The sequence below is a fragment of the Coregonus clupeaformis genome, chromosome 13, assembly GCF_020615455.1.
Source record: "Coregonus clupeaformis isolate EN_2021a chromosome 13, ASM2061545v1, whole genome shotgun sequence".
In the NCBI taxonomy this organism is placed as follows: Eukaryota; Metazoa; Chordata; class Actinopteri; order Salmoniformes; family Salmonidae; genus Coregonus; species Coregonus clupeaformis.
This window is the reverse complement of record NC_059204.1, coordinates 25,606,919-25,633,489: the sequence shown is the minus strand read 5'-3', so window position 1 is coordinate 25,633,489 and position 26,571 is coordinate 25,606,919. Positions and strand designations below refer to the sequence as shown.

The 26,571-nt window shown below is 45.8% G+C and overlaps 1 protein-coding gene across 1 annotated transcript; it reads right to left on the bottom strand.

The window, feature by feature from the left end:
• Positions 1-146: 146 nt before the first annotated feature.
• On the bottom strand, positions 147-26,232 carry LOC121579803 (solute carrier organic anion transporter family member 2B1). The gene is made up of 15 exons (XM_041894707.1): positions 26,122-26,232; positions 19,731-19,819; positions 11,447-11,584; positions 11,012-11,174; positions 9,036-9,260; positions 8,423-8,521; positions 5,771-5,901; positions 5,024-5,120; positions 4,440-4,604; positions 3,459-3,648; positions 3,191-3,341; positions 2,553-2,722; positions 1,603-1,667; positions 1,073-1,193; positions 147-816 (listed from the first exon to the last, which is right to left on the bottom strand). Exons 2-15 carry the CDS (start codon positions 19,815-19,817, stop codon positions 630-632), a joined length of 1,989 nt encoding a protein of 662 aa, XP_041750641.1. The 5' UTR covers positions 19,818-19,819; positions 26,122-26,232; the 3' UTR covers positions 147-629.
• Positions 26,233-26,571: the final 339 nt, after the last annotated feature.

Genomic DNA, 26,571 nt, shown 5'->3' with positions numbered 1-26,571 from the left:
TAGCTTTGGTCTACAGTAATTTAGATCTGGTGGCTCGAATACCCGAGCCGACAAGGTGAAAATTCTGTCAATGTGCCCTTGAGCAAGGCAGCCTAATTTGCTCCAGGGACGCCATACTACTATGGCTGACCCTGTAAAACAAAACATTTCACTGCACCTATTCGGTGTATGTGACAATAAAATGATACTAAAAAAAACATATTGAGATCTAGGATCAGCTTATAGCATCTTACCCTGCGCCATGTCCTAACCTTAACCATAAGAGAGATGGAAAAAGATCTGTCCCTGTATCAGTGGAAAGGGGACCACTCAGACTGGTCTCAGAAAATGACACGCTATGTTACCACGGCTCAGATACAGCACTGGCAGTTTGGGAGCAGTAATAGTGTAGAGATATTTAAACACTCCTCATTGGCCAACAGGAGGAGAGAGAGAGAAACAGTTCCTCCCATGGACAAAATGGAGGACACAAAGTAAGAGATGGACTCTCCCTGAGAAAGATGCCCACGGAGCGCTTCTCATCTCTGTAGTCTTCATCATGACTCTTTAGAGAATTAGATCGATACATTCTTCTTCTCTGGCTACCGGCTCGCAATTCAGTTCAATTATCTTTCTCTCTCAGGCCTCTCTCATGCTGCCATGCTCTGCAGTTCTTTGGAGGCGGTGTTGTTGTCTGGACTCTTTACTCCGTTCACCACAGTGTATCTCTGTCCCGCCTGCTGGCCTTGTTGTCCTGCCCTATGTCTCAGGACGAGGAGAGAGAGCAGGAAGCAGACAAACGCTCCGCAGACAAACAACACCTGCAGTCCCAGGAACCTGGACATAAAAGGAAACTATAAATATAATATATCCAAGATATTCTGTATATTCTATAACAGACCTGGGTCTAATACATACTGTATGGTAAATACTTCCAAATACTTGAGCTGCGCTTGATTTAGTTTGCCTGGTAAAATGGTCCCTAAAGTGCAATGGAATGGTCCCAAAAGTGCAAACTCTAAGTATGGCTGATATGGCTGACATGGAGGTGTGAGTCATTGTGCGGGTGGAGGGTATATCTGCTGGTGCTTGCCTCTGTCTGAAGAGGTCCATGTTGTAGTAGTGACACGATGTGTTCCTCCCACACTTCTTCCCCCAGAGGATACAGGTGGTGTCTATGGCAACGCCGTACAGGACTGGGGCTGGCAGGAATGCTGTAGACACACACATACACCAATTATAAACACACATCCATGTGAACACACGCACACACAGACATGCATGTGCACACACACACATACACAATTGGCTGAGAGGCTGTGAGATTATTATTATTGAGTGGCAGTGTTGATATGTGTTATTATCCCTGTAGAGATGTGTTTTCAGAGTTTACATGGTCCTGCTTCATGTCACCTAACAGGACAGCCAGAGAGGAATTTTGGGGATGGATTTTTAAAAAGGCATTTTTTCCAAGACGTTTGCTGTTCAAACCGTGGATGTCGAGCAGAAAGGTCCATCACTGTAACAGTGAATCACTGTGTATATGTCGTTTATCTACATTTCTTGGAATCCCGGCCAAATATGTGAGAGTGTGGCTGTCTGTGGAATGTTGATATAACTCACCCAGCACTCTGAAGAGCATGTACTGAACTCCCACAGCAAAAGACTTATCCTCTGGTCTCACTGTCCTGCAGGGGAGAAAGAGGGAGAGAGCGAGAGTGAGAGAAGGAAAAAGTGAAAGAGTGGGTAAAGGGGATGAAGAGGGAGAAGATGGGAGAGGATGGGAGAGGGGTCAACATCAGTCACAGTAACAGAGCCAGTTCTGGCGTGAAGAAGTTACTGACCAGCAAGATGGAGTCTGCGTTTAGGTCAGAGTGAAACAGAACAGCTGAATGGATGCAGTAAACTATGTCAGACGTATTATACACACATCATACACACACACACACACACACACATACACTTTGCATTGCTCAAATATCAATATGCAAAAACTACCCCCATCCACTTTATCTTGAAATATTTGTTGTTACATGTGCAGTTGCTGTCTGATAAATGAAAGTGACAGTGTGTGAAGAGTTAAACATCTATAGGTAATGTTTAGCGGACTGTCTAAGTGTTACTCAGTGAGGAAGAGGAAAGCTCAGTTCTTTATTCCCTTGTTATGTTTGCTATCATCCCCACAGGCCCAGTCATGCTGATCATAGACCAACCAACAGACACACACAGTGCTGATGTGTATCTGGTTTGGGTAGGCTCAAACATGCTGAAACGAAGGAGGAATGTGTTAGAACCAACCGAGCCACCGTGACGGATGATGATGTTATGATACAGTAGCAGCAATGGAACTTGTGTCTGTGTCCCTGCAATAACTAATAAGCGAGTACGTGAGAGAACTCAGATACCTCTGGCTTTACCGTGGGGAGACGACTGCACATGACTCTCCTCTCTCTCTCTCTCTCTCTCTCTCTCTCTCACTCTCTCACTCTCTCACGCTCTCTGTAGGTAGGTAGGTGATTAGTGTGTGTGTTCATGTGTGTATGGGTGCATGTCTGTGTGTGTGTGTGCTGTACCTCAGTATCATCATGTATGATGGCGTCTGTGAGAAGGATGCGATGAAGCAGGTGAGGGCAGAGAGAACCATGAAGGGCAAGAGGAGGTGTTTACAGCCGCTACCGCATGTCCCCGGCAACGCATAACCATGGGACCCGTTGAACTTGATGCAGCCACAGTCTGTGTAGTTCTGTCAGAGAAAGAGTCACATGACGTTAACCACCAGCCAATCACCATTGCATCTGGCAGTAACTGTTGGCATAGTAGGTGTGAACGAGAATCACTCATCTCACAAAATGAAATTGCATTATCAAGAAACAGTCTCTCTGGCTTCAAGCCAAGGGAATATTCTTCTCCCGGGCTTTGTATGGTGGTGGAGTGTGTGTGTGTTCAGTCTAAATAATACTGAGTCTGGCTGTAAACCCTGTTTTCCATTCAGCAGACATCTGGCTGTGAGTGACAGTAAAGCAGAAGTGAGGCCCCTTTTGAGCTGTGTCTGTCTGCCATGTCTACTTCCTGGAAATCCATCATCTTGGGTTTCTTCACCCACTCTGTTATGTGATTCAGTTTTCTCTCTGCAATCTTTTTAACCTCAAATGGTTGGCCTGGGCAAGTTAGGATTCGGCCCATTTATGAATAGGCAGGTGTAGTAGTTTACCAGGACTTTGATGGTGTTGTTGTCCTGTAATTTGGTCGTGCAGCCTGCATGACAGGGTGATATGAACTCCACCCCGTCTGAGCCACACACTGGGTTAAAGGTCTCGGTCGGACAGGAGCACCCAGAGCTACACCCCAATGAACCGTTCTGTCTGAGAACAGAGGAAGAAGAAAGAGAAATGGTACCTGGTGGAGTACAAAATGGCAACTTAAAGCTTCAGTGCTGTTTTTAGGAGAGGTGATGGTAACCTTTTAAAATGGTAACCTACTTGGTGGGGTAGATGCCAGTGACCCTCTGTGTGGAGCAGCCAAGGAGGAGGAGAGGCAGAGCGGTGAGCATACACATCAAGATGGCTGCCGTGCACATGAGGGCGGAGCCTCTGGTAGACACACTCAGCCTCCTCATCAGAGCCCCACCCAGCACGATGCCCAGCACCGCTAGAGGGATACTCACCCCACCTACAGGCACACAGAGGTTAAGGCATAACAGTCACTCAGATTAAAGCAGTGGACACGTTCCAGGTCGTGTTTTTTGCAGTCGCCCTGCACATCTCAGAAGATAGAAGATCTCAGAAGATAACATGGTTCCGGAGACATGAGATTTGTGCAGCCTGATTTTGAAAAATAACCTGTAACGCAACCAGTGTTTCCCCTCTGCCTAGCTCTGTTAACCCCCTCCTAACAATGGTTGGCCTTATTTGGTAGTTATGGAAAATGTTGATATTGGCAGCTTCACGTGCTGACGCTGGAAATTCTGCACCCTGCCAAACAACAAACTAAAACACTGGGGTAAAGGGAAATTAAATCCCATCCAGATTTGACCCTGCTATAAACAGTAGTGGGCGGCAGGGGTTTGATTGCCTGTGCTCTGCACATACAATGGAGTCTTTGTCTTCTGGAATGATTACCTCCAATTGGTCAATAGCAGTGTATCTGTGGTAGTGTTCCATGCTCTCTGTCCTATTCATAGACCCCTGGAGAGTTGGAGCATACTCTATTATTAATCTCAGCTAGTATTAAGTGTGTATATGATGTGATATTCCCCATATTTCTTATTCCCATCAGACCTGAGTCAAATACACATGTCAAATACTTGAGGTTTGCAGATTTGATTTTAAAGTAATCACTCTCCATTGAGTGGAATATTTATTTGGTCCATTGGTTCTATTTTGTATTTATTAGACAAACCCTAATCCTAACCTTAATCTAAATCAAGTTGTTCCACAGAGATAACGAATGGTGTCTCTCACCGATCATCATGTTGGAGAAGGAGGTGGTCTGGGTGAACTGGCGCTCTATGAATTTGGCCATGAAGGTGGCGAGGCCGGCTACCATCGCTGCCAGGTGGACCTGCGCCAGCACCACCAACAGGTAGATGGGGTTCCACAGGGTCCGCAGGGCGATACGGGGTAAACCTGGGAGAGAGAGGGGGGAGGGGGTGGGGGGTGAGGAGGGAGAGGGTGGAGGGAGGGGATAATTGCATAATTGCAGTATGGTTCTTTCTCTCCCCTGGTTAGGAAACTGGAGGCGATGCCACAGAGCCCAGAGCCGAGGAAGAAAAGAAACCACTGCCAGACCCCGTCCAGGAACTCACCCTCCCACAGTTCCTATCAAATTGCTGGCTAATGACCTCACTGCTTAAGACAATATTTACCACGGGGGTTGCAACAATAGAGGAAGAGAGAGGCCACAATGTGACCACTTCTACTTTTCATATACTATCAGTATGTTTACATCAGTGACTGTCACCCATAATGCCCTGTAGTCACCCACAGACACAGTGAAGGGAAATGGAAAGAAAAAAGACGGATGTGGTTTTATAAAAGAGTCTCACTTTTGAGGAACTGTGGGAGGGTGAGTTCCTGGACGGGGTCTGGCAGTGGTTTCTTTTCTTCCTGGGCTCTGGGCTCTGTGGCATCGCCTCCAGTTTCCTAACCAGGGGAGAGAAAGAACCATACCGCAATTATGCACTTTACCTGTATTACAGCAGATTAGAGTTTGACTATGGCAAAGTAAACATGTAATCCTGTCATTATTGCATTTACTCTCTAATAGCCTTTGTCAGGTCTGGTGAACATGATGTGGGAAAGAGAGAGTTTTGCCGACAAGATCTCTGATTGCGAAATGCACTCAAGTTACACGCCAAGCTTTAGAGCTTTTAAAGCCTTGGCCAGCGATCAAGAGACTGTGTGTGTGTGTGTGTGTGTGTGTGTGTGTGTGTGTGTGTGTGTGTGTGTGTGTACACGTCTATGCTTTGGGATGTTAATGTAATATCCTTCACTATTGAGCAAGACCTGGCACAATGATTCTTCTTTGTGCCAGATGACTGATGAGAGAAACATGAACCAAAGTCTCAACCTCTTTTTAAACATTCCATTATCATGATAGATATCAGCCAGGACCTTATTCAACAAGGTCAAACCACATCACTCTTTCTCTGAACCACATTTTTTCTATAAGAGAAGATTGTGCAACTTTCATTACATTTTCTTAGTTAATGCTTAATAAAGGAGTAAAGTCAATCAATCATAAATATATATCATGACTGTGACAACTTGTCAGCTGGTATCCCATACTACACCTCTTTGGGCATCTGCCGGGGGAAGAAGAGGTAGGGCAGGGAGGTGAGGAAGAGGAAGGAGGCTGCCACCAAGAAGCCTAGCCACCAGGCTCCCACCCAGCGAGGGTCCCTTCGCTCCAGACCTATCTGATCTGCAGACAGGAGAAAGACATGTTACTGAATTAGTGGCAAAGTACAGTATTCATAAATAATAAAATTACAATATTCAATCAACTATTCAATTAAATATCCATTTGAATCAAAGGTACTGTATGTATTGAAGTGCACCCTGAGAACAGTTCCTGGTTTTAAATGTTATTACCTTTTGAGCAATTTTTGATATTAGGAAAGAAAGTACATTTCTGTCCTTGGCATTGTTCAACAGAACATTGAATCCCTGTCTAACTGACAGCAGTTTCCAGGAAGAAGTCCTTTTCTCTTTCACTGTGAGAAACTCCACATTCATTCTGAATGACTAAAGTGAAAGACGGAGTGAATGAGGTCATACCAGCTGTTCAGAGACACCGGAATTCCAGTTAAGAACCAATTTTCCTCCAAAAAGGGAATAAGCTCATTTATTTCACAGAAATGTGTCTGATATCATGCACTTTTCTACAGAAGTAAATAACTATAGATATGCACCCACGTATCCACACACACGCCATACACACACATATACTTCAGTAGGCGTTTGAACAGTTTGAACATGTCCCCAATCATTAACAACGCTCTCACACCATGATAAATGAGGTGCATCAAACTGGAAAGTTGAGACCAATTACATGAAACTGGAAAGACCGGAAACTGGTCCATGACTGGGGTAAGTCCTGTTTCTGAGGTGTCTGAAGCATTGCAGGGATAGATCATGTCTGTCCTGGTGGCTGTGGTTCACACAGAATGAGGTCGATTGGAAAAGTCCTTGATGAAAACCTGCTCCAGAGCGCTCAGGTCCTCAGACTGGGGCGACGGTTCACCTTCGAACAGGACAACGACCCTAAGCACACAGCCAAGACAACGCAGGAGTGGCTTCGGGACAAGTCTCTGAATGTCCTTGAGTGGCCCAGCCAGAGCCCGGACTTGAACCCGATCGAACATCTCTGGAGAGACCTAAAAATAGCTGTGCGACGCTCCCCATCCAAGCTGACAGAGCTTGAGAGGATCTGCAGAGAAAAATGGGAGAAACTCCCCAAATACAGGTGTGCCAATCTTGTAGCGTCATACCCAAGAAGACTTGAGGCTGTAATTGCTGCCAAAGGTGTTTCAATAAAGTACTGAGTAAAGGATCTGAATACTTGTGTAAATGTGATATTTCAGTTTAATTTTTTATTATTTTGCAAAAATGTATAAAAACCTGATTTTGCTTTGTCATTATGGGGTATTGTGTGTAGATTGATGAGAAAACAACAACAATTTAATACATTTTAGAATAAGGCTGCAATGCAACAAAATGTGGAAAAAGTAAAGGGGTCTGAATACTTTCCGAATGCACTGTAAATGTTTGCCTGTTAGAATTCACAGGAGTGGAGTAAAGATAAGATCGCCGTTATCATCAACATTATTCCAGCTAGTCTCCACTAAACCCTGTTTATTAAAACACAATCATTCAGAGTTTTATTCAGGCTTGTAAAGGAAACTATAAGAGGAGGACCTCATTACATGCACCTTGAAGTTGACCAGTAGCACACCTTAACACCAACCTTTAGTACATAACCCACCCAATATTGTATTCTAACCCCAACTTCATGTCCACATCCCGGTTCAATCCTAACCTATATCAGCTCCTGACATGCTGTGAACATCTGAGGAACACCTGGGAGTGTGTGTCTGTGTGTGTGTGTGTGTGTGAGTGTGAGTGTGAGAGAGAGAGAGAGAGAGATAAAGAGAGAGAGAGAGAGAGAGAGAGAGAGATAAAGAGAGAGAGAGAGAGAGAGAGAGAGAGAGAGAGAGAGAGAGAGAGAGAGAGAGAGAGAGAGAGAGAATCAATGAGTGAATCAGTGAGGGAATGAGTAAGAGACCTAGCACATTTGGTTCCTTGGAAGTTGTGGGAACATGTGTTTTTTGGTTTCAGATTGGTTCCAGGAACGAAGCCCTACGTTTTCTGACCTGTAAAATGGAATGTTCTTTAAACATTCTGACAACAAAAGCGAACATTATTTTTACCCATCTACCAAAAGGTGCCCTTCTTTGCGAGGCCTTGGTAAACCTCCCTGGTCTTTGTGGTTGAATCTGTGTTCGAAATTCTCTGCTCGACTGAGGGACCTTACAGCTAATTGTATGTTTGGGGTACAGAGATGAGGAAGTAATTCAAAAATCATGTTAAAAAGCACAATTTTTGCACACAGAGTGAGTTCATGCAACGTAGTATGTGACTTGTTAAGCACATTTTTACTCCTGAACTTATTTAGGCTTGCCAAATCAAAGGGGCTGAATACTTATTGACTCAAGACATTTCAGCGTTTCAATTTTAATTAATTAATAAAAACAGAATTTCACTTTGACATTATGGGATATTGTGTGTATGCCAGTGACACAAAATCTCAATGTAATCAATTTTAAATTCAAGCTATAACACAACAACATGTGGAAAAAGTCAAGGGGTGTGAATACTTTCTGAAGGCACTGTAGAACTTACAGAAAGTGTCACAGTATGATGCATTTTGTGTGTGTGCTCACCTTTGGACATCTTGTCGATGTCGACATAAAAGCGCAACATGTAGGAGCCCATCAAAAAGCCAAAAGCAGGACCGATAGACGTGACAGCCAGGAGGATACCTGCAGGGGGAACCACAGTCAGACATATCACCCCTGTTGTGGGACCAATACAGTGACACGAAAAATAATGCTTATCGTTTGCTTTCTCCCCAGATCATACTTCGAAGTTGATGAAAATAAAATGAAAGTCTTCCCATTGTTTACTGATGTCAAGTATCATTTTATCATAAAGACACATGACACAGCCTTGAGAGCAGCAAAACAACGAGTGGATATAATACATTCACTTTAGTTTCATTACTACTTTCCCACCTCCTGCACCAGGGTTATGTGTGAAATTCCTAATCTAACACTCATTCTAATGTCCATGCAAGTATTCTCAGAATTGGAAGCCAAAAGTTGCAGGAATGTTAGAGAAGATTGGTGCAACTCTCCATTTAAAAAAAACTACAGCAATACTATTGATTTCTATTTACAAACATTGACGTTTTGGGCCAAAAGACTTGCATCAGAATGTGTATTCCCAGTATTCCAAGAATTCCCTGTGTTTCCCAGTCACTCCCAGTGCTCGTACCGAGGTAGAGGGGAGAGTTCCTCTTGCTGGCGTAGTCATCAATGTAGGAGATTCCGAAGGGTTGGATGGGAACGCCGCCGATTCCCAGGAGTAGCTGTCCTAGGAGCAGGAGCGGGAATACTCCCTGCTGGGAGTGACTCTCCTGCTGCGTGCAGCTGTGATTGGACAAGGGTGTTTGGAAAGAGCTCTCTAATTGGCAGAGGCCAGAGTTGTCATCCTTGGATTCTATGGAACACAGGTAGAGGTAGGAAGGAGCTAAGAGTTAGGTGATACCTACTAATTTTGTTTTGAGATTCAAACAAACATATGTACAGTTGAAGTCGGAAGTTTACATACACTTAGGTTGGAGTCATTAAAACTCGTTTTTCAACCACTCCACAAATTTCTTGTAAACAGACTTTAGTTTTGGCAAGTCGGTTAGGACATCTACTTTGTGCATGACACAAGTAATATTTCCAATAATTGTTTACAGACAGATTATTTCACTTATAATTCACTGTATCACAATTCCAGTGGGTCAGAAGTTTACATACACTAAGTTGACTGTGCCTTTAAACAGCTTGGAAAATTCCAGAAAATTATGTCATGGCTTTAGAAGCTTCTAATAGGCTAATTGACATTATTTGAGTGAATTGGAGGTGTACCTGTGTGGATGTATTTCAAGGCCTACCTTCAAACTCAGTGCCTCTTTGCTTGACATCATAGGAAAATCAAAAGAAATCAGCCAAGACCTCAGAAAATAAATGGTAGACCTCCACAAGTCTGGTTCATTCTTGGGAGCAATTTCCAAACGCCTGAAGGTACCACATTCATCTGTACAAACAATAGTACGCAAGTACAAACACCATGGGACTGTCATACCGCTCAGGAAGGAGACGCATTCTGTCTCCTAGAGATTAACGTACTTTGGTGCGAAAAGTGCAAATCAATCCCAGAACAACAGTAAAGGACCTTGTGAAGATGCTGGAGGAAACAGGTACAAAAGTATCTATATCCACAGTAAAATGAGTCCTATATCGACATAACCTGAAAGGCCGCTCAGCAAGGAAGAAGCCACTGCTCCAAAACCGCCATAGAAAAGCCAGACTACGGTTTGCAACTGCACATGGGGACAAAGATCGTACTTTTTGGAGAAATGTCCTCTTGTCTGATGAAACAAAAATAGAACTGTTTGGCCATAATGACTATCGTTATGTTTGGAGGAAAAAGGGGGTGCCTTGCAAGCCAAAGAACACCATCCCAACCGTGAAGCACGGGGGTGGCAGCATCATGCTGTGGAGGTGCTTTGCTGCAGGAGGGACTGGTGCACTTCACAAAATAGATGGCATCATGAGGAAGGAAAATTATGTGGATATATTGAAGCAACATCTCAAGACATCAGTCAGGAAGTTAAAGCTTGGTCGCAAATGGGTCTTCCAAATGGACAACGACCCCAAGCATACTTCCAAAGTTGTGACAAAATGGCTTAAGGACAACAAAGTCAAGGTATTGGAGTGGCCATCACAAAGCCCTGACCTCAATCCTATAGAAAATATGTGGGAAGAACTGAAAAAACGTGTGCGAGCAAGGAGGCCTACAAACCTGATTCAGTTACACCAGTTCTGTCAGGAGGAATGGGCCAAAATTCACCCAACTTACTGTGGGAAGCTTGTGGAAGGCTACCCAAAACGTTTTGACCCAAGTTAAACAATTTAAAGGCAATGCTACCAAATACTAATTGAGTGTATGTAAACTTCTGACCCACTGGGAATGTGATGAAATAAATAAAAGCTGAAATGAATAATTCTCTCTGCTATTATTCTGACATTTCACATTCTTAAAATAAAGTGGTGATCCTGACTGACCTAGGACAGGGAATTTTTACTAGGATTAAATGTCAGGAATTGTGAATAACTGAGTTTAAATGTGTTTGGCTAAGGTGTATGTAAACTTCCGACTTCAACTTTATGTACTGTATGTGTGTGTATGTGACTTACTGCTGATATGGTCTGTGTACTTGTATGGGCCACTGATGAAATGAGGCAGAGACATCATCAGAGCAGCCAGACTGGCCACCAGTGCCCCTCCACCAATGAACCGTGGTCTGTGGATACGGCTACCAAAGAAACTAACAAACACTATCAGGACTGTGTTCCCCACCTACACAAACACATAAACACACACATACAGAATCATGAACACAACACAACACACTCACACAAACACAACCATTAACACACTCATGTGCACCCTCTCACATGTAAACATATAAAGTATACCATATTTTCATACATTGTCACTTGGTAGACCCTTTATGAATAAAAATTATAATCTGAACCTGCATGGATCTGGAATTTATCAGTCTATCTTCCAGTTATCTTGACCAGCCCAGTAGAGTGGTGGATTAGGGTCAGGGTTAGGTTTAGGCTTACCTCATTGAACGATGCCAAGATGCCAGACTTCTGGCTGGAGAAGCCATAGCGTCTCTCTATGGTGGAGATGGAGCTCTTCAGATATCCAGACACCAACAGCTGGGCCAGCTGGAGCATGCCATGGCACAGCACAAAGAACTAGAGGAGAGAGAGGATAGAGAGAGAAGAGAGAGAGAGTTTGAAAACCATTGTATATCAATTGTTTATGGTTTCATCAGTATGCTGACAGACTGTAGATACATGTAGTGTATGAAAAATATTGTTCCCAGCTTACTGTAAGTAGTCAATAACATGATCAGATCAATGAACTACAGAAAGCTCAAAAGTCTGATTTAAATATTTAGGATAACTTCTTGTTCCACACGTGGCACCACGTCTAGTTTCACATTTGACACCTTTATGTAAAGAAAGTATGTAATGTAATAAAACATATTGCTACAGTAGTAAATAGGGTCTAGAGGCCTATGAGTAACTTTATGAGGATTTTCACTCCCAGAGCAAAATCTGTTACATACAGTGCCTTCGGAAAGTATTCAGACCCGTTGACTTTTTCCACATTTTGTTATGTTACAGCCTTATTCTAAAAATGATAAAATCGTTTTTTCCCCCTCATCAATACCCCATAATGACAAAGCAAAAACAGATTTTTATAAATTTTAGCTAATTTATAAAATAAAAAAAATGGAAATATCACATTTACATAAGTATTCAGACCCTTTACTCAGTACTTTGTTGAATCACCTTTGGCAGCAATTACAGCATTGAGTCTTCGTAGTTATGATGCTACAAGCTTAGCACATTTGTATTTGGCGAGTTTCTCCCATTCTTCTCTGCAGATCCTCTCAAGCTCTGTCAGGTTGGATGGAGAGCGTCGCTGCTCAGCTATTTTCAGGTCTCTCCAGCAATGTTCGACCAGGTTCAAGTCTGGGCTCTGGCTGGGCCACTCAAGGACATTCAGAGACTTGTCCCAAAGCCACTCCTGCGTTGTCTTGGCTGTGTGCTTAGGGACGTTATCCTGTTGGAAGGTGAACCTTCGCCCCAGTCTGAGGTCCTGTTTCATCAAGGATCTCTTTGTACTTTGCTCCGTTCATCTTTGCCTCTATCCTGACTAGTCTCCCAGTCCCTGCCGCTGAAAAACATCCCCACAGCATGATGCTGCCACCACCATGCTTCACCGTAGGGATGGTGCCAGGTTTCCTCCAGATGTGGTGCTTGGCATTCAGGCCAAAGAGTTCAATCTTGGTTTCATCAGACCAGAGAATCTTGTTTCTCATGGTCTGAGAGGCCATGGTCACCTCCCTGACCAAGGCCCTTCTCCCCTGATTGCTCAGTTTGGCGGCCAGCTCTAGGAAGAGTCTTGGTGGTTCCAAACTTCTTCAATTTAAGAATGATGGAGGCCACTGTGTTCTTGGGGACCTTCAATGCTGCAGAAATGTTTTGGTACCCTTCCCCAGATCTGTGCCTCGACACAATCGTGTCTCGGAGCTCTACGGACAATTCCTTCGACCTCATGGCTTGGTTTTTGCTCTTAGATGCACTGTCAACTGTGGGACCTTAAATAGACAGGTGTGTGCCTTTCCAAATCATGTCCAATCAATTTAATTTACCAAAGGTTGACTCCAATTGTCATGGATGCCGCCGAGGCTGCTCCTCCTCCTTGCTCGGGCAGGCTTCGGCGTTCGTCGTCCCCGGAGTACTAGCTACTACCGCTCGATGTTTTCGATGTTTGTTTTGTAATGTCTAGTTGGTACACCTGTTTAGTATTCTGTATTGATTATGTCACATATAAGTTCCCTTGTTTTATGTTTGCCTTTGTGTGTTATTGTCCGCGTGTCTTTGATGTATGTTTCGGCATTTGCTCATCTTGTTGATTGCGCACTCCGCGTATTTATTCTCCTCTTGTGTTTAGAGGCATTTGCTTTGTGCGTATTTAGTTTGTAAGTAAAGTCGTCATTACTTATCCTCTGTGTCCTGCGCCTGACTTCACCGCCGCATACACATCAGCATTTTGACAGAATAACACACCACCCATGGAGTCAGCAGGAGCAGCGGCGGTGACCGAGTCACTGGAGGATCGGGTCAGCAGCCAGGACGCCATGATCCATAGACTCGGCTCCGCCATGCAAGACGTGATGGACACCCTGCGCCGATGGGAAAGAGGAGGCTTGCCCACACCTCCTCCTACATTACCACCACCATCGGCCAGCTCCATCGTACCATCTCCGGAGTCCAGTGGGATTCGGCTCTCGCTCCCGAGGGCATATGATGGCACCGCAGCCAGGTGTCAGGGTTTCCTACTACAAGTGGAAATCTACCTGGCAACCATACACCCGGCGCCCTCGGGATACGAGAGCGTTTCCGCCCTCATCTCCTGTCTATCCGGCAAGGCTTTGGAGTGGGCCAATGCTGAATGGAGGGGAATAGACGCCGCCACCATCAGCTACGCAGAGTTCTCCCGCCACTTCAGGGCTGTTTTCGATCATCCCCCAGAGGGTAAAGCGGCGGGGGAGCGTCTGTTCCACCTCCGACAGGGGAAGAGGAGCGCACAAGAGTTCGCCCTGGACTTCCGGACTCTAGCGGCGGATGCGGGGTGGAATGAGAGGGCCCTCATTGACCACTATCGGTGCAGCCTGCGAGAGGACGTTTGACGAGAGTTGGCCTGCAGGGACACCAATCTAACCTTCGATCAGTTGGTGGACATGTCGATCCGTCTGGATACCCTGCTGGCTACCCGCGGACGTCCGGAGTTGGGGCCGTCCATTCCATCCCCCATCACCTCCGAGCCGAGCCCTATGGAGCTCGGGGGTGCTGGCGCTAGAGAGAGGAGGAGAGAGATCCGGAGGGAGGCCGTCCTCTGCACCAACTGTGGCCGTAGAGGACACACTGCGGTTCGGTGCTGGGGAGGGTCTCCAGGGGATCAAGGCAACAGGTCACGCACTGGGGAGTCATTCCAGGTGAGTAGGCGCCCAACTCACCCAGAGCTCTCTGTTGTTCACCTGTGTATACAAGTAGTATTCCCCCAGGTTGCATCTCATTCCCAGCATAAGGCGCTAGTCGATTCAGGCGCAGCTGGGAATTTTATTGATCGTAATTTTTGTGTTAAGTTAGGGATTCCCCGCCTACCAGTAGATGTGCCCTTTCCTATTCATGCCCTAGATAGCTGTCTGTTGGGATCTGGGTTGATTAGGGAGGTCACAGCGCCACTAAAGATGAAGACGCAGGGGGGTCATGAGGAGATCATTCAGTTGTATCTGATCGACTCTCCTGCGTATCCCGTGGTGCTGGGACTTCCTTGGTTAATCTCCCATGACCCCACCATTTCGTGGCAACAGAGGGCTCTCAAGGAGTGGTCTGACCAGTGTGTCGGGCGGTGTCTAGGTGTTTCCGTAGGGGCGACCACGGTGGAAAGTCTGAACCAAGTGCCCGCACTGCACATTCCTCCTGAGTATGATGATTTGGCACTCGTGTTTAGTAAGACGAGGGCGACGCGATTGCCACCTCATAGACAGGGGGATTGTGCGATAGACCTCCAGGCAGGTGCTGCACTTCCGCGTAGTCATGTGTATCCTCTGTCTCAAGAGGAGACGGTGGCTATGGAGACATACATAGCCGAGTCTCTGAGACAGGGATACATACGGCCCTCCACTTCTCCTGCGTCCTCGAGTTTCTTTTTTGTGAAGAAGAAGGATGGAGGGTTGCGCCCGTGTATTGATTACCGTAGTCTCAACCAGATCACTGTTAAATACAGTTATCCTCTCCCTCTGATTGCGAGTATGACGGAATCATTACACGGAGCGCGTTTCTTCACAAAACTGGATCTCAGGAGCGCCTACAACTTGGTGCGCATTAGGGAGGGAGATGAATGGAAGACGGCATTTAGTACCACCTCGGGTCACTATGAGTATCTCGTCATGCCATACGGGTTAATGAATGCTCCTTCAGTCTACCAATCCTTTGTGGACGAGATCTTCCGGGATTTGCATGGGCAGGGTGTAGTGGTGTATATTGACGACATTCTAGTTTACTCTTCTACACGAGCCGAGCATGTAGCCCTGGTGCGTCGAGTGTTGGGTAGGCTGTTGGAGCATGACTTGTATGTCAAGGCAGAGAAATGTCTGTTTTTCCAGGAGTCCATCTCCTTCCTAGGCCATCGGTTGTCCGCGTCAGGGGTGGAGATGGAGATTGACCGCGTTTCAGCCGTGCATAATTGGCAGACTCCAACCACGGTTAAGGAGGTGCAGCGGTTTTTGGGTTTTGCCAATTACTACCGGAGGTTTATCCGGGGTTTTGGACAGGTAGCAGCTCCCATCACCTCCCTGCTGAAGGGGGTTCCGGTGCATTTGCAGTGGTCGGCTGAGGCGGACAGGGAGTTTAGACAACTGAAGGACCTGTTCACCTCGGTTCCGGTGCTGGCGCATCCGGACCCCGCTTTAGCGTTCCAGGTGGAGGTGGACACGTCAGAGGCCGGTATTGGGGCTGTACTGTCTCAACGCTCAGGCACGCCTCCTAAACTCCGGCCCTGCGCGTTTTACTCTAAGAAGCTCAGCCCGGCGGAACGTAATTGTGACGTGGGGGACAGGGAGCTGCTAGCCGTGGTTCAAGCCCTAAAGGTGTGGAGGCATTGGCTTGAGGGGGCTCAACACCCTTTTCTCATTCTGACTGACCATCATAACCTGGAGTACATCCGGGCAGCTAGGAGACTGAACCCTCGTCAGGCTAGGTGGGCCATGTTTCTGGCCCGGTTTGTTTTTAAGCTCACTTACATCCCAGGGTCCCAGAACGTTTAGGCAGACGACCTGTCCCGGCGATATGACACAGAGGAGAGGTCCATTGAGCCCACTCCCATACTGCCGGAGTCTTGTCTGGTGGCACCGGTGATGTGGGAGGTCGATGCGGAAATCGAGCGGGCGTTACGTATTGACCCTACTCCTCCAGAGTTTCCAGCGGGGCGGACATACGTTCCGTTCGAGATTCGTGATCGTCTCATTTATTGGGCTCATACGTCACCCTCCTCTGGACATCCTGGTATTGGCCGGACAGTGCACTGCCTTAGTGAAAAGTACTGGTGGCCAACATTGGCTAAGGACGTGAGGGTTTATGTCTCCTCCTGCTCGGTGTGCGCTCAGTGTAAGGCGCCTAGACACCTGCCCAGGGGGAAGTTACAACCCCTACCCGTTCCACAACGGCCGTGGTCTCACCTATTGGTAGACTTTGTTACGGACCTTCCCCCCTCCCAGGGGAATACCACTCTTTTGGTCGTTGTGGATCGATTCTCAAAGGCCTGTCGTCTCATCCCAATGCCGGGTCTCCCTACTGCCCTACAGACTGCTGAGGCTTTGTTTACCCACGTCTTCCGGCACTCCGGGGTACCCGAGGATATAGTGTCTGATCGGGGTCCCCAATTCACCTCTAGAGTCTGGAGGGCGTTCATGGAATGTTTGGTGGTCTCGGTTAGCCTTACCTCGGGTTTCCACCCTGAGAGTACTGTGCAGTTGGAGAGAGTGAACCAGGATGTGGGTAGGTTTCTGAGGTCTTATTGTCAGGACCGGCAGGAGGAGTGGTCGGGGTATATCCCCTGGGCAGAGATTGCCCAGAACTCCCTTCGCCATTCCTCTACGAATCTGACCCCTTTCCAGTGTGTGTTGGGGTATCAGCCGGTTCTGGCACCATGGCATCAAAGCCAGATCGAGGCTCCTGCGGTGGATGAGTGGTTTCGGCGCTCGGAGGAGACATGGAACGCTGCGCTTGTACATCTGCAGCGGGCTATCCGTAGGCAGAAGGCGAGCGCCGATTGCCACCGCAGTGAGGGTCCAGTGTACGCACCTGGAGATCGAGTCTGGCTCTCGACTCGAAACCTGCCCCTTCGCCTGCCCTGCCGGAAGCTAGGTTGGCGGTTTGTGGGGCCATTTAAAGTCCTGAGGAGATTGAACGAGGTATGTTACAGGTTACAACTGCCTAATGATTATCACATTAACCCCTCGTTCCATGTGTCTCTCCTCAGGCCGGTGGTAGCTGGTCCACTCCAGGACAATGAGATACGGGAGACTCCTCCGCCCCCACTGGACATCGAGGGGGCTCCGGCATACTCAGTCCGGTCCATCGTGGATTCGAGACGTCGGATGGGGGATCTGCAGTATCTCGTGGAGTGGGAGGGTTACGGTCCGGAGGAACGGTGCTGGGTGCCTAGGAGGGACATCTTAGATCCCTCCCTCCTGACGGAGTACCACCGGAGTCATCCCTCGCGCCCTGCTCCGTGTCCTCCTGGCCGTCCCCGAGGACGGGGTCGGCGCACGGCTGGAGCCGCGCGTCAAGGTGGGGGTACTGTCACGGATGCCGCCGAGGCTGCTCCTCCTCCTTGCTCGGGCAGGCTTCGGCGTTCGTCGTCCCCAGAGTACTAGCTACTACCGCTCGATGTTTTCGATGTTTGTTTTGTAATGTCTAGTTGTACACCTGTTTAGTATTCTGTATTGATTATGTCACATATAAGTTCCCTTGTTTTATGTTTGCCTTTGTGTGTTATTGTCCGCGTGTCTTTGATGTATGTTTCGGCATTTGCTCATCTTGTTGATTGCGCACTCCGCATATTTATTCTCCCCTTGTGTTTAGAGGCATTTGCTTTGTGCGTATTTAGTTTGTAAGTAAAGTCGTCATTACTTATTCTCTGTGTCCTGCGCCTGACTTCACCGCCGCATACACATCAGCATTTTGACACCAATCAAGCTGTAGAAACATCTCAAGGATGATCAATGGAAACAGGATGCACCTGAGCTAAATTGTCTCATAGCAAAGGGTCTGAATACTTATGTAAATAAGGTATTTATGTTTTTTATTTATAATACATTTGCAAACATTTCAAAACATTCTGATTTCGTTTTTTCATTATGGGGTATTGTGTGTAGATTGCTGAGGATGTATTTATTTAATAAATTTTAGAATAAGGCTGTAACGTAACAAAATGTGTAAAAAGTCAAGGAGTCTGAATACTTTCCAAAGGCACTGTACTACAAGCTACTACAACATATAATACAAGCTGTCTAACCCTAATCTTTTAAAAGTAATACTAAATTTGCTGAGATACAGTTTTACTGTAATACAAGTGAATTCACGATGCAGTAGACTCATAAAACAGTGTAGTTAAAAGACACACAAAAGCATTTCTGTGGTGTTATGATATGGGGGAAGGTGAGTGTTAGGACATAGACAAACATACTATCCAGGTTACACTTCCACACTCCATTCCCCCAGGGGGAAGCAGCAACCTTGTCCAAGTGCTGAGCCTGGTTTAAAAGCACATCAGGTGCCGCCACTTAAGGTGATCATCAGTCAGAGTGCCAGCTTGGAGTCGTGAGGCTGCTGGTTGGTTTGGTGGCCATGTGGCCTTTAGTTGGGTTTTGATTCTTTACTTTGGGCACACCATTTGTAGTTTTCCTTTTTGGATACATTTATTTTTGTCAACATCTGAGCAAATCAATAATCTGTTTGGACTGCCCAACCATGAGGTCAACCTACGCACATACACTGATTTCTCACATAGATGCACATCTTAAATCAGGTTACAGACCAGTTAACTAGGCCTAAGACCCCTAGACTTAGTGAGTGCAACAATATTAGCAGGCTAGTTAATCGGTTTCATAAGAGTGGCTAGAAGCTTTCCCATGCAGACCCCATTTAGAGGACAGGTTTACAGTGCCCTCCACTAATATTGGCACCCTTGTAAATATGAGCAAAACGGGCTGTGATATTTTTTTAATCCTCTTGGTCTTTCATTCAAAATATTCACAAAAATCGAACATTTAATTGAGGTAAAATTATTGAAAAAAATACATTTGAAATAAATATTTTTCCCAGAAACATGTGTGCCACAATTACTGGCACCCCTAGACATTCTTATGAGTAAAATCTAACTGAAGTACTGTATATTCCCATTCATATTTTATGTTTTTAAGTTCCCCTGAGTGATTAGGAACACTTAAGTGGTAAGCCATGACTTCCTGTTTCACTGGGGTATAAATATGAGGTGACACACAGGCCAAGTTCCCATAGTCATCCATCACCATGGGAAAGACCCGAGAATACAGTAATGATGTGCGACAAAAGGTTCTTTTTGCTATTGTCAACCTCTCAAACGAGAACCAATCATTTAGGAAGTTGTACACATCACATGCCGTTCTAAAAAGTATTTTACTCTCATGGATTTCTATTCATTTGCTACTTCTGGTATTGAATTGACATTTGGCAAGTTGCAGTTGCAGGTGAAAATGTTACGTGTAGCTCTTGAGCCTACCTTGATGCTGTTGAAGGGGCTCCTGCATCTTGCGGGAACCTTCGACCTCTGGGAATCAGAGTTCAGCTGGAGGTCGCTGGCTGTCATATCTGCAGAGACAGAAGAGGAAGCGAGTGTCACGATCGTCATGGAGAGACCAAGGCGCAGCGTTGAATGCGAACATTATATATTTATTGAATGATGATCACACGATCAAAACAACAAAAACGAAACGAGACGTCCCTGGTTACATAAATCAACCAACACGGAACAAGAAACCACAAACACAACGTGAAAGACAGACAGTTAAATATGGCTCCCAATCAGAGACAACCAGCTGACACTCGTTGCCTCTGATTGGGAGTCACTCAGACCAACATAGAAAATCAAACATAGAATTACACACCCTGGCTCAACATAACATTGTCCCCAGAGCCAGGGCGTGACAGTACCCCCTAAAGGCGCGGACTCCGACCGCACCAACTAAATCCCACAGGGAGGGACCGGGTGGGCACTCCGCCAGGCGGCGGATCCGGCTCGGACATGACCCAGGCACGGGTTGTGCTGGACTGACGACGCGCACCCCTGGCTTGGTGCGTGGAGGAGGAGCGGGCCTTACCAGGCTGACGACGCACACCGTAGGCTTGGTGCGTGGAGCAGGGACAGGCCGGACTGGGCTGACGGAGCTACACCACTGACTTGGTGCGGGGAGCAGGAACGGGCCGAGCCGGTTGACGGGCGCACCACTGCCTTGGTGCGGGGAGCAGGAATGGGCCGGACCGGGCTGACGGGCGCACCCCTGACTTGGTGCGGGGAGCAGGAATGGGCCGGACCGGTCTGACGACGCCGCACCACTGACTTGGTGCGGGGAGCAGGAATGGGCCGGACCGGGTGACGACGCGCACCACTGACTTGGTGCGGGGAGTAGGAATGGGCCGGACCGGGCTGACGACGTGCACCTCTGACTTGGTGCGGGAGCAGGAACGGACCGCGCCGGGCTGACGCAAACGCACCACTGACTTGGTGGGAGTGGCAGGAACAGGCCGGACCGTACTGGGAACACACACCACTGGCCCTACTTGGGGATCAGGAACAGGCCGGACCGGACTGGCAACACACGCCAGTACCTCTCGCCGTGCCTCTACAACCTCCTTCCCCTGGTGACCAGTGACTCCCGTAACCTGGCGGCCTCCTCTGCCAACCCGCTGGACCGCTCTATTGCGGCCTCCTGCTGCCCCGACGTCGTGAGCCCCCCCCTAAAAATTTCCTGGGGGTCTCTCCTCCCCGTGGGCCAGGCCTCCATCGTTCTCGCCCAACTCTCGCTCCTCTGTCTCCAACTCTCGCCATTCAGCTCCTCAATGGGCTTGACCCAGTCGAAGCTCCTCCTCAACTGGTCCCAAGTCCACCCTCTCTGCTCCTCACTAGGCTTGACCCAGTCGAGGCTGCCACGGAGATCTGCCAGCGATGGCTCCTGGACACACTGCTTGGTCTGGTTTAGGTGGTTTCTTCTGTCACGATCGTCATGGAGAGACCAAGGCGCAGCGTTGAATGCGAACATTATATATTTATTGAATGATGATCACACGATCAAAACAACAAAAACGAAACGAGACGTCCCTGGTTACATAAATCAACCAACACGGAACAAGAAACCACAAACACAACGTGAAAGACAGACAGTTAAATATGGCTCCCAATCAGAGACAACCAGCTGACACTCGTTGCCTCTGATTGGGAGTCACTCAGACCAACATAGAAAATCAAACATAGAATTACACACCCTGGCTCAACATAACATTGTCCCCAGAACCAGGGCGTGACAGCGAGACAACACACTCACTAGTTTTTTCTGGTTCACATACAGCCAATAAACTAAGCAGACCAGACCAAGCTGCTAATGCATTATTTATTTCATCACATTCCCAGTGGGTCAGAAGTTTACATACACTCAATTAGTATTTGGTAGCATTGCCTTTAAATTGTTTAACTTGGGTCAAACGGTTCGGGTAGCCTTCCACAAGCTTCCCACAATAAGTTGGGTGAATTTTGGCTCATTCCTCCTGACAGAGCTGGTTTAACTGAGTCAGGTTTGTAGGCCTCCTTGCTCGCACACGCTTTTTCAGTTCTGCCCACAAATGTTCTATAGGATTGAGGTCAGGGTTTTGTGATGGCCACTCCAATACCTTGACTTTGTTTTCCTTAAGCCATTTTGCCACAACTTTGGAAGTATGCTTGGGGTCGTTGTCCACTTGGAAGACCAATTTGTGACCAAGCTTTAACTTCCTGACTGATGTCTTGAGATGTTGCTTCAATATATCCACATCATTTTCCTTCCTCATGATGCCATCTATTTTGTGAAGTGCACCAGTCCCTCCTGCAGCAAAGCACCCCCACAGCATGATGCTGCCACCCCCGTGCTTCACCGTTGGGATGGTGTTCTTCGGCTTGCAAGGCAGCCCCTGTTTCCTCCAAACATAACGATGGTCATTATGGCCAAACAGTTCTATTTTTGTTTCATCATACCAGAGGACATTTCCCCATGTGCAGTTGCAAACCGTAGTCTGGCTTTTCTATGGCGGTTTTGGAGCAGTGGCTTCTTCCTTGCTGAGCTGCCTTTCAGGTTATGTCGATATAGGACTCGTTTTACTGTGGATATAGATACTTTTGTACCTGTTTCCTCCAGCATCTTCACAAGGTCCTTTACTGTTGTTCTGGGATTGATTTGCACTTTTCGCACCAAAGTACGTTAATCTCTAGGAGACAGAACGCGTCTCCTTCCTGAGCGGTATGACGGCTGCGTGGTCCCATGGTGTTTATACTTATGTACTATTGTTTGTACAGATGAATGTGGTACCTTCAGGCGTTTGGAAATTGCTCCCAAGGATGAACCAGGCTTGTGGAGGTCTACAATTTTTTTTCTGAGGTCTTGGCTGATTTCTTTTGATTTTCCTATGATGTCAAGCAAAGAGGCACTGAGTTTGAAGGTAGGCCTTGAAATACATCCACAGGTACACCTCCATTTGACTCAAATGATGTCAATTAGCCTATCAGAAGCTTCTAAAGCCATGACATCATTTTCTGGAATTTTCCAAGCTGTTTAAAGGCACAGTCAACTTAGTGTATGTAAACTTCTGACCCACTGGAATTGTGATACAGTGAATTATTGTGACGTTCTGGCTCCGGGACTTTTAGTAGTGAGCCAGGGTTGTCATTTTCATTTGGGTGTAGTTCTATGTGGGATCTAGTTGTTTCATTTCTATGTTTGGTTTTGATGTTGATTAGTCATATGACTCCCAATCGGAGGTAACGAGTGTCAGCTGTCGGCTCGTTATCTCTGATTGGGAGCCATATTTATACTGTGTGGTTTCACCTTGGTTTTGTGGGTTTTTGTTTCCTTGTTGCTGTTAGTCATTGTCAGTATTGGACTTCACTTTCGTCATATTTGGTTTGTTGTTTTGATCGTGGTTTCTTTATAATAAAGTCTACGATGTTCGCTCAACACGCTGCGCTTTGGTCTCCTCCTTTCGACGATCGTGACAATTATAAGTGAAATAATCTGTCTGTTAAAAATTGTTGGGAAAATTACTTGTGTCATGCACAAAGTAGATATCCTAACTGACTTGCCAAAACTCTAGTTTGTTAACAAGACATTTGTGGAGTGGTTGAAAAACGATTTTTAATGACTCCAACCTAAGTGTATGTAAACTTCCGACTTCAACTGTAAATAAAATAAAACTTGATTATTTCATGGGAAATCAGTGTCCTAGACTGTTTACGCTAGTCAACAAACAATGTGCGAGTTTCGGTGGCCTTACAGGTTCGTTACAATATTATAGAAATGACAGAAGAATTCCAGTCAGATCATTTTCCTTGTACTCTGGTTACTGTGTATCCTCAATCTTTATACTCACTTTCAGTGGTGGAAAAAGTACCCAATTGTCATACTTGAGTAAAGGTAAAGATACCTTAATAGAAAATGACTCAAGTAAAAGTGAAAGTCACCCAGTAAAATCCTACTTGAGGAAAAGTATTTGGTTTTAAATATACTTAAGTATCAAAAGTAAATGTAATTGCTAAAATATACTTAAGTATCAAAAGTAAAAGTAAAAGTAAAAGTATACATTTTTCACATTACTTATATTAAGCAAACCAGACGGCACAATTTTCTTGTTTTGATTTTATTTACGGATAGCACGCTTCAACACTCAGATATAATTTACAAACGAAGCATGTGTTTAGTGAGTCCGCCAGATCAGAGGCAGTAGGGATGACCAGGGATGTTGTCTTGATAAGTGTGTGAATTAGACAATTTTCCTGTCCTGCTAAGCATTCAAAATGTAACTGAGTACTTTTGGGTGTCAGGGAAAATGTATGGAGTAAAAAGTACATAATTTTATTTAGGAATGTAGTGAAGTAAAAGTAAAAGTTGTGAAAAATATAAATAGTAAAGTAAAATACAGATACCGCAAAAAACGACTTAAGTAGTACTTTCAAATATTTTTACTTAAGTACTTTACACCACTGCTCACTTTGTATCTCTATACTTTGGACTCCAATTATACTTCTGCTTACTTTAATCTCTGCTGGTGTTATGTATCTACTGCCATTGTTTAAAGCAGATGTGCTATTCATTTAAATCATATTGAGACACGGTGCTCTGTGTTACTATTCAGATTGAAGAGAAATTATCTGTATTTACATTAGAATGGGAAAAAGAGCTGTGTTTCCCTGTGCATGGTCAGGTTTCCTGTATTCCCAGGCAGGTGTGTTATATGACTTGAAATGGGGAGTTTTATGCCCTGTCAAAGTGCACGTCTGCAGCTCCATGGTGTTTAACAGAAACAGCTGGAGATCCTCCAGGACTACAAATATAGGATTGTGTGCCCATGAGTTGCGTGTGGTTGTCTGTGTAGGAGAGAAATATCTCTGGATTACACATATGAAGATAATCTTGACCCCCAAGTAACTCTCACTCACTCATATTGCAATGTGTGTGTGTTTATGTTTGTGTGTGTGTGTGTGGTTGTACATATGTGAGATAATATTAACACAACATTTTGATAGCCTTGACTCCAAGCAAATCCCCACTCCACCATATTGAATCATATTGAAATATGTGTGTGTATGGTACAGATTACTATTAAGGGGTAAATCCCCCTTGGACTGACTCTGGTAGTTTAGTTTTCCTGTCCAGGGGAGATTCCTGGAATATGGGATGCTGTGTGCACTATATGACTTTGCAACAGTAGTTTGGTTGTCCCTTCTCCCCCACAAATTGCACAATGCTGAGATAGAGAGGGGAAGTGAGAGAAAAAGAAGAGAGAGGAGAAGGGCGGACAGACAGGCAGGCAGGCAGGCAGGCAGGCAGGCAGGCAGGCAGGCAGGCAGGCAGGCAGGCAGGCAGGCAGGCAGACAGACAGACAGACAGACAGACAGACAGACAGACAGACAGACAGACAGACAGACAGACAGACAGACAGACAGACAGACAGACAGACAGACAGACAGACAGACAGACAGACAGACAGACAGACAGACAGACAGATAGATAGATAGATAGATAGATAGATAGATAGATAGATAGATAGATAGATAGATAGATAGATACAGTAGATAGATAGAAAGTCAATTTGAAAGTCAATGAGCATTGCTCCATCACTCCTCCCCTTAAGACTCCCAAGCTTAATGACATGCTGCAGAGATGATTCACCATGACTTTCAGAGAAATTTGCCCTCTGAGTTGTAACAGTTTGGTCAATTACTGTGCATATTACGCACAAGATCAGACCAAACAATGCAGTAAAAAAGAAAGAATCTGACCTGCAGACCACACAGAGTAGAGGTTGCATGGCACTGGCCACTGGAACACACCATAGAGAAGCATTTCCACGTGCATGTCATACTGCAGGGATCATCAACTAGATTCTACCGCGGGCCAATTTTTTGTTGAGCGGATGGTCGGGGGGCCGGAACATAATTACAAATAATTAGTAGACTGCAAATTGACTGCAAGAAGCCCAAACAGATATAATGTTTGACTAAAACATAATCATTTCAAACCTTGCTTACATTTGTATACGATCACGTCGTGTCTCTCTATTATGTGTGGGAATACTTGGGAACAGATTTCTAAAAATGTAAATCACTTGGAGCTGATTTCCTGGTGTTTTTTATGTCCAACAGTGAACATTTCACACACACAAAAAACCAATGTTTTTATTTGTTTTGCTCAGGAAACTTGGGGGGGAAATAACCAGTTTCAACCACACATGTGCTCCCCACAGCAACCTTTCCTTTCACACATACTCTCTACACACTGCACACTACATTATATACCAGTGTTACCAGAGTCCTAGAGTTAGTGGATCACAGTTAAAAGCAGTAGTACAGAACAGTACAGTTGTTCACTTACTCTGTAGATGGAGCTGTGGTGTAGTGGTGTTCTCTGAGTCCAGTCCTGACACAGAGCTATGTTGTAGTGTTGTGTTCTGTATCCACTCCTCATTCACATAGAAGACTGCTAAGCTTGAAACTCCAGGAGGTAGCTCTCACTCAATGAAATAGGCGTGCTCATTGTTGAGGAATTCCATGACCTGAGGAGAGTGGGGCTGGGAGTTGGAGTGGGAATTCTATAGTAAACTATAGTCCCTCGATCATAGATAGCACTTACTATAGAATGTTGTAGTATACTGTAGAATACTATAATTTGCATTTACCCTGCCATTCCCCTCCCCATATCCCAATATGTGCCACCCATAAGTGAGAAACCTACATGCCAAGTATATGCCATATATTGTGTTCCCTACAGGTTATAGAAAATAGCATGTGAATGGGTTCGCTTCACGCTCTGTACAGCATGGTA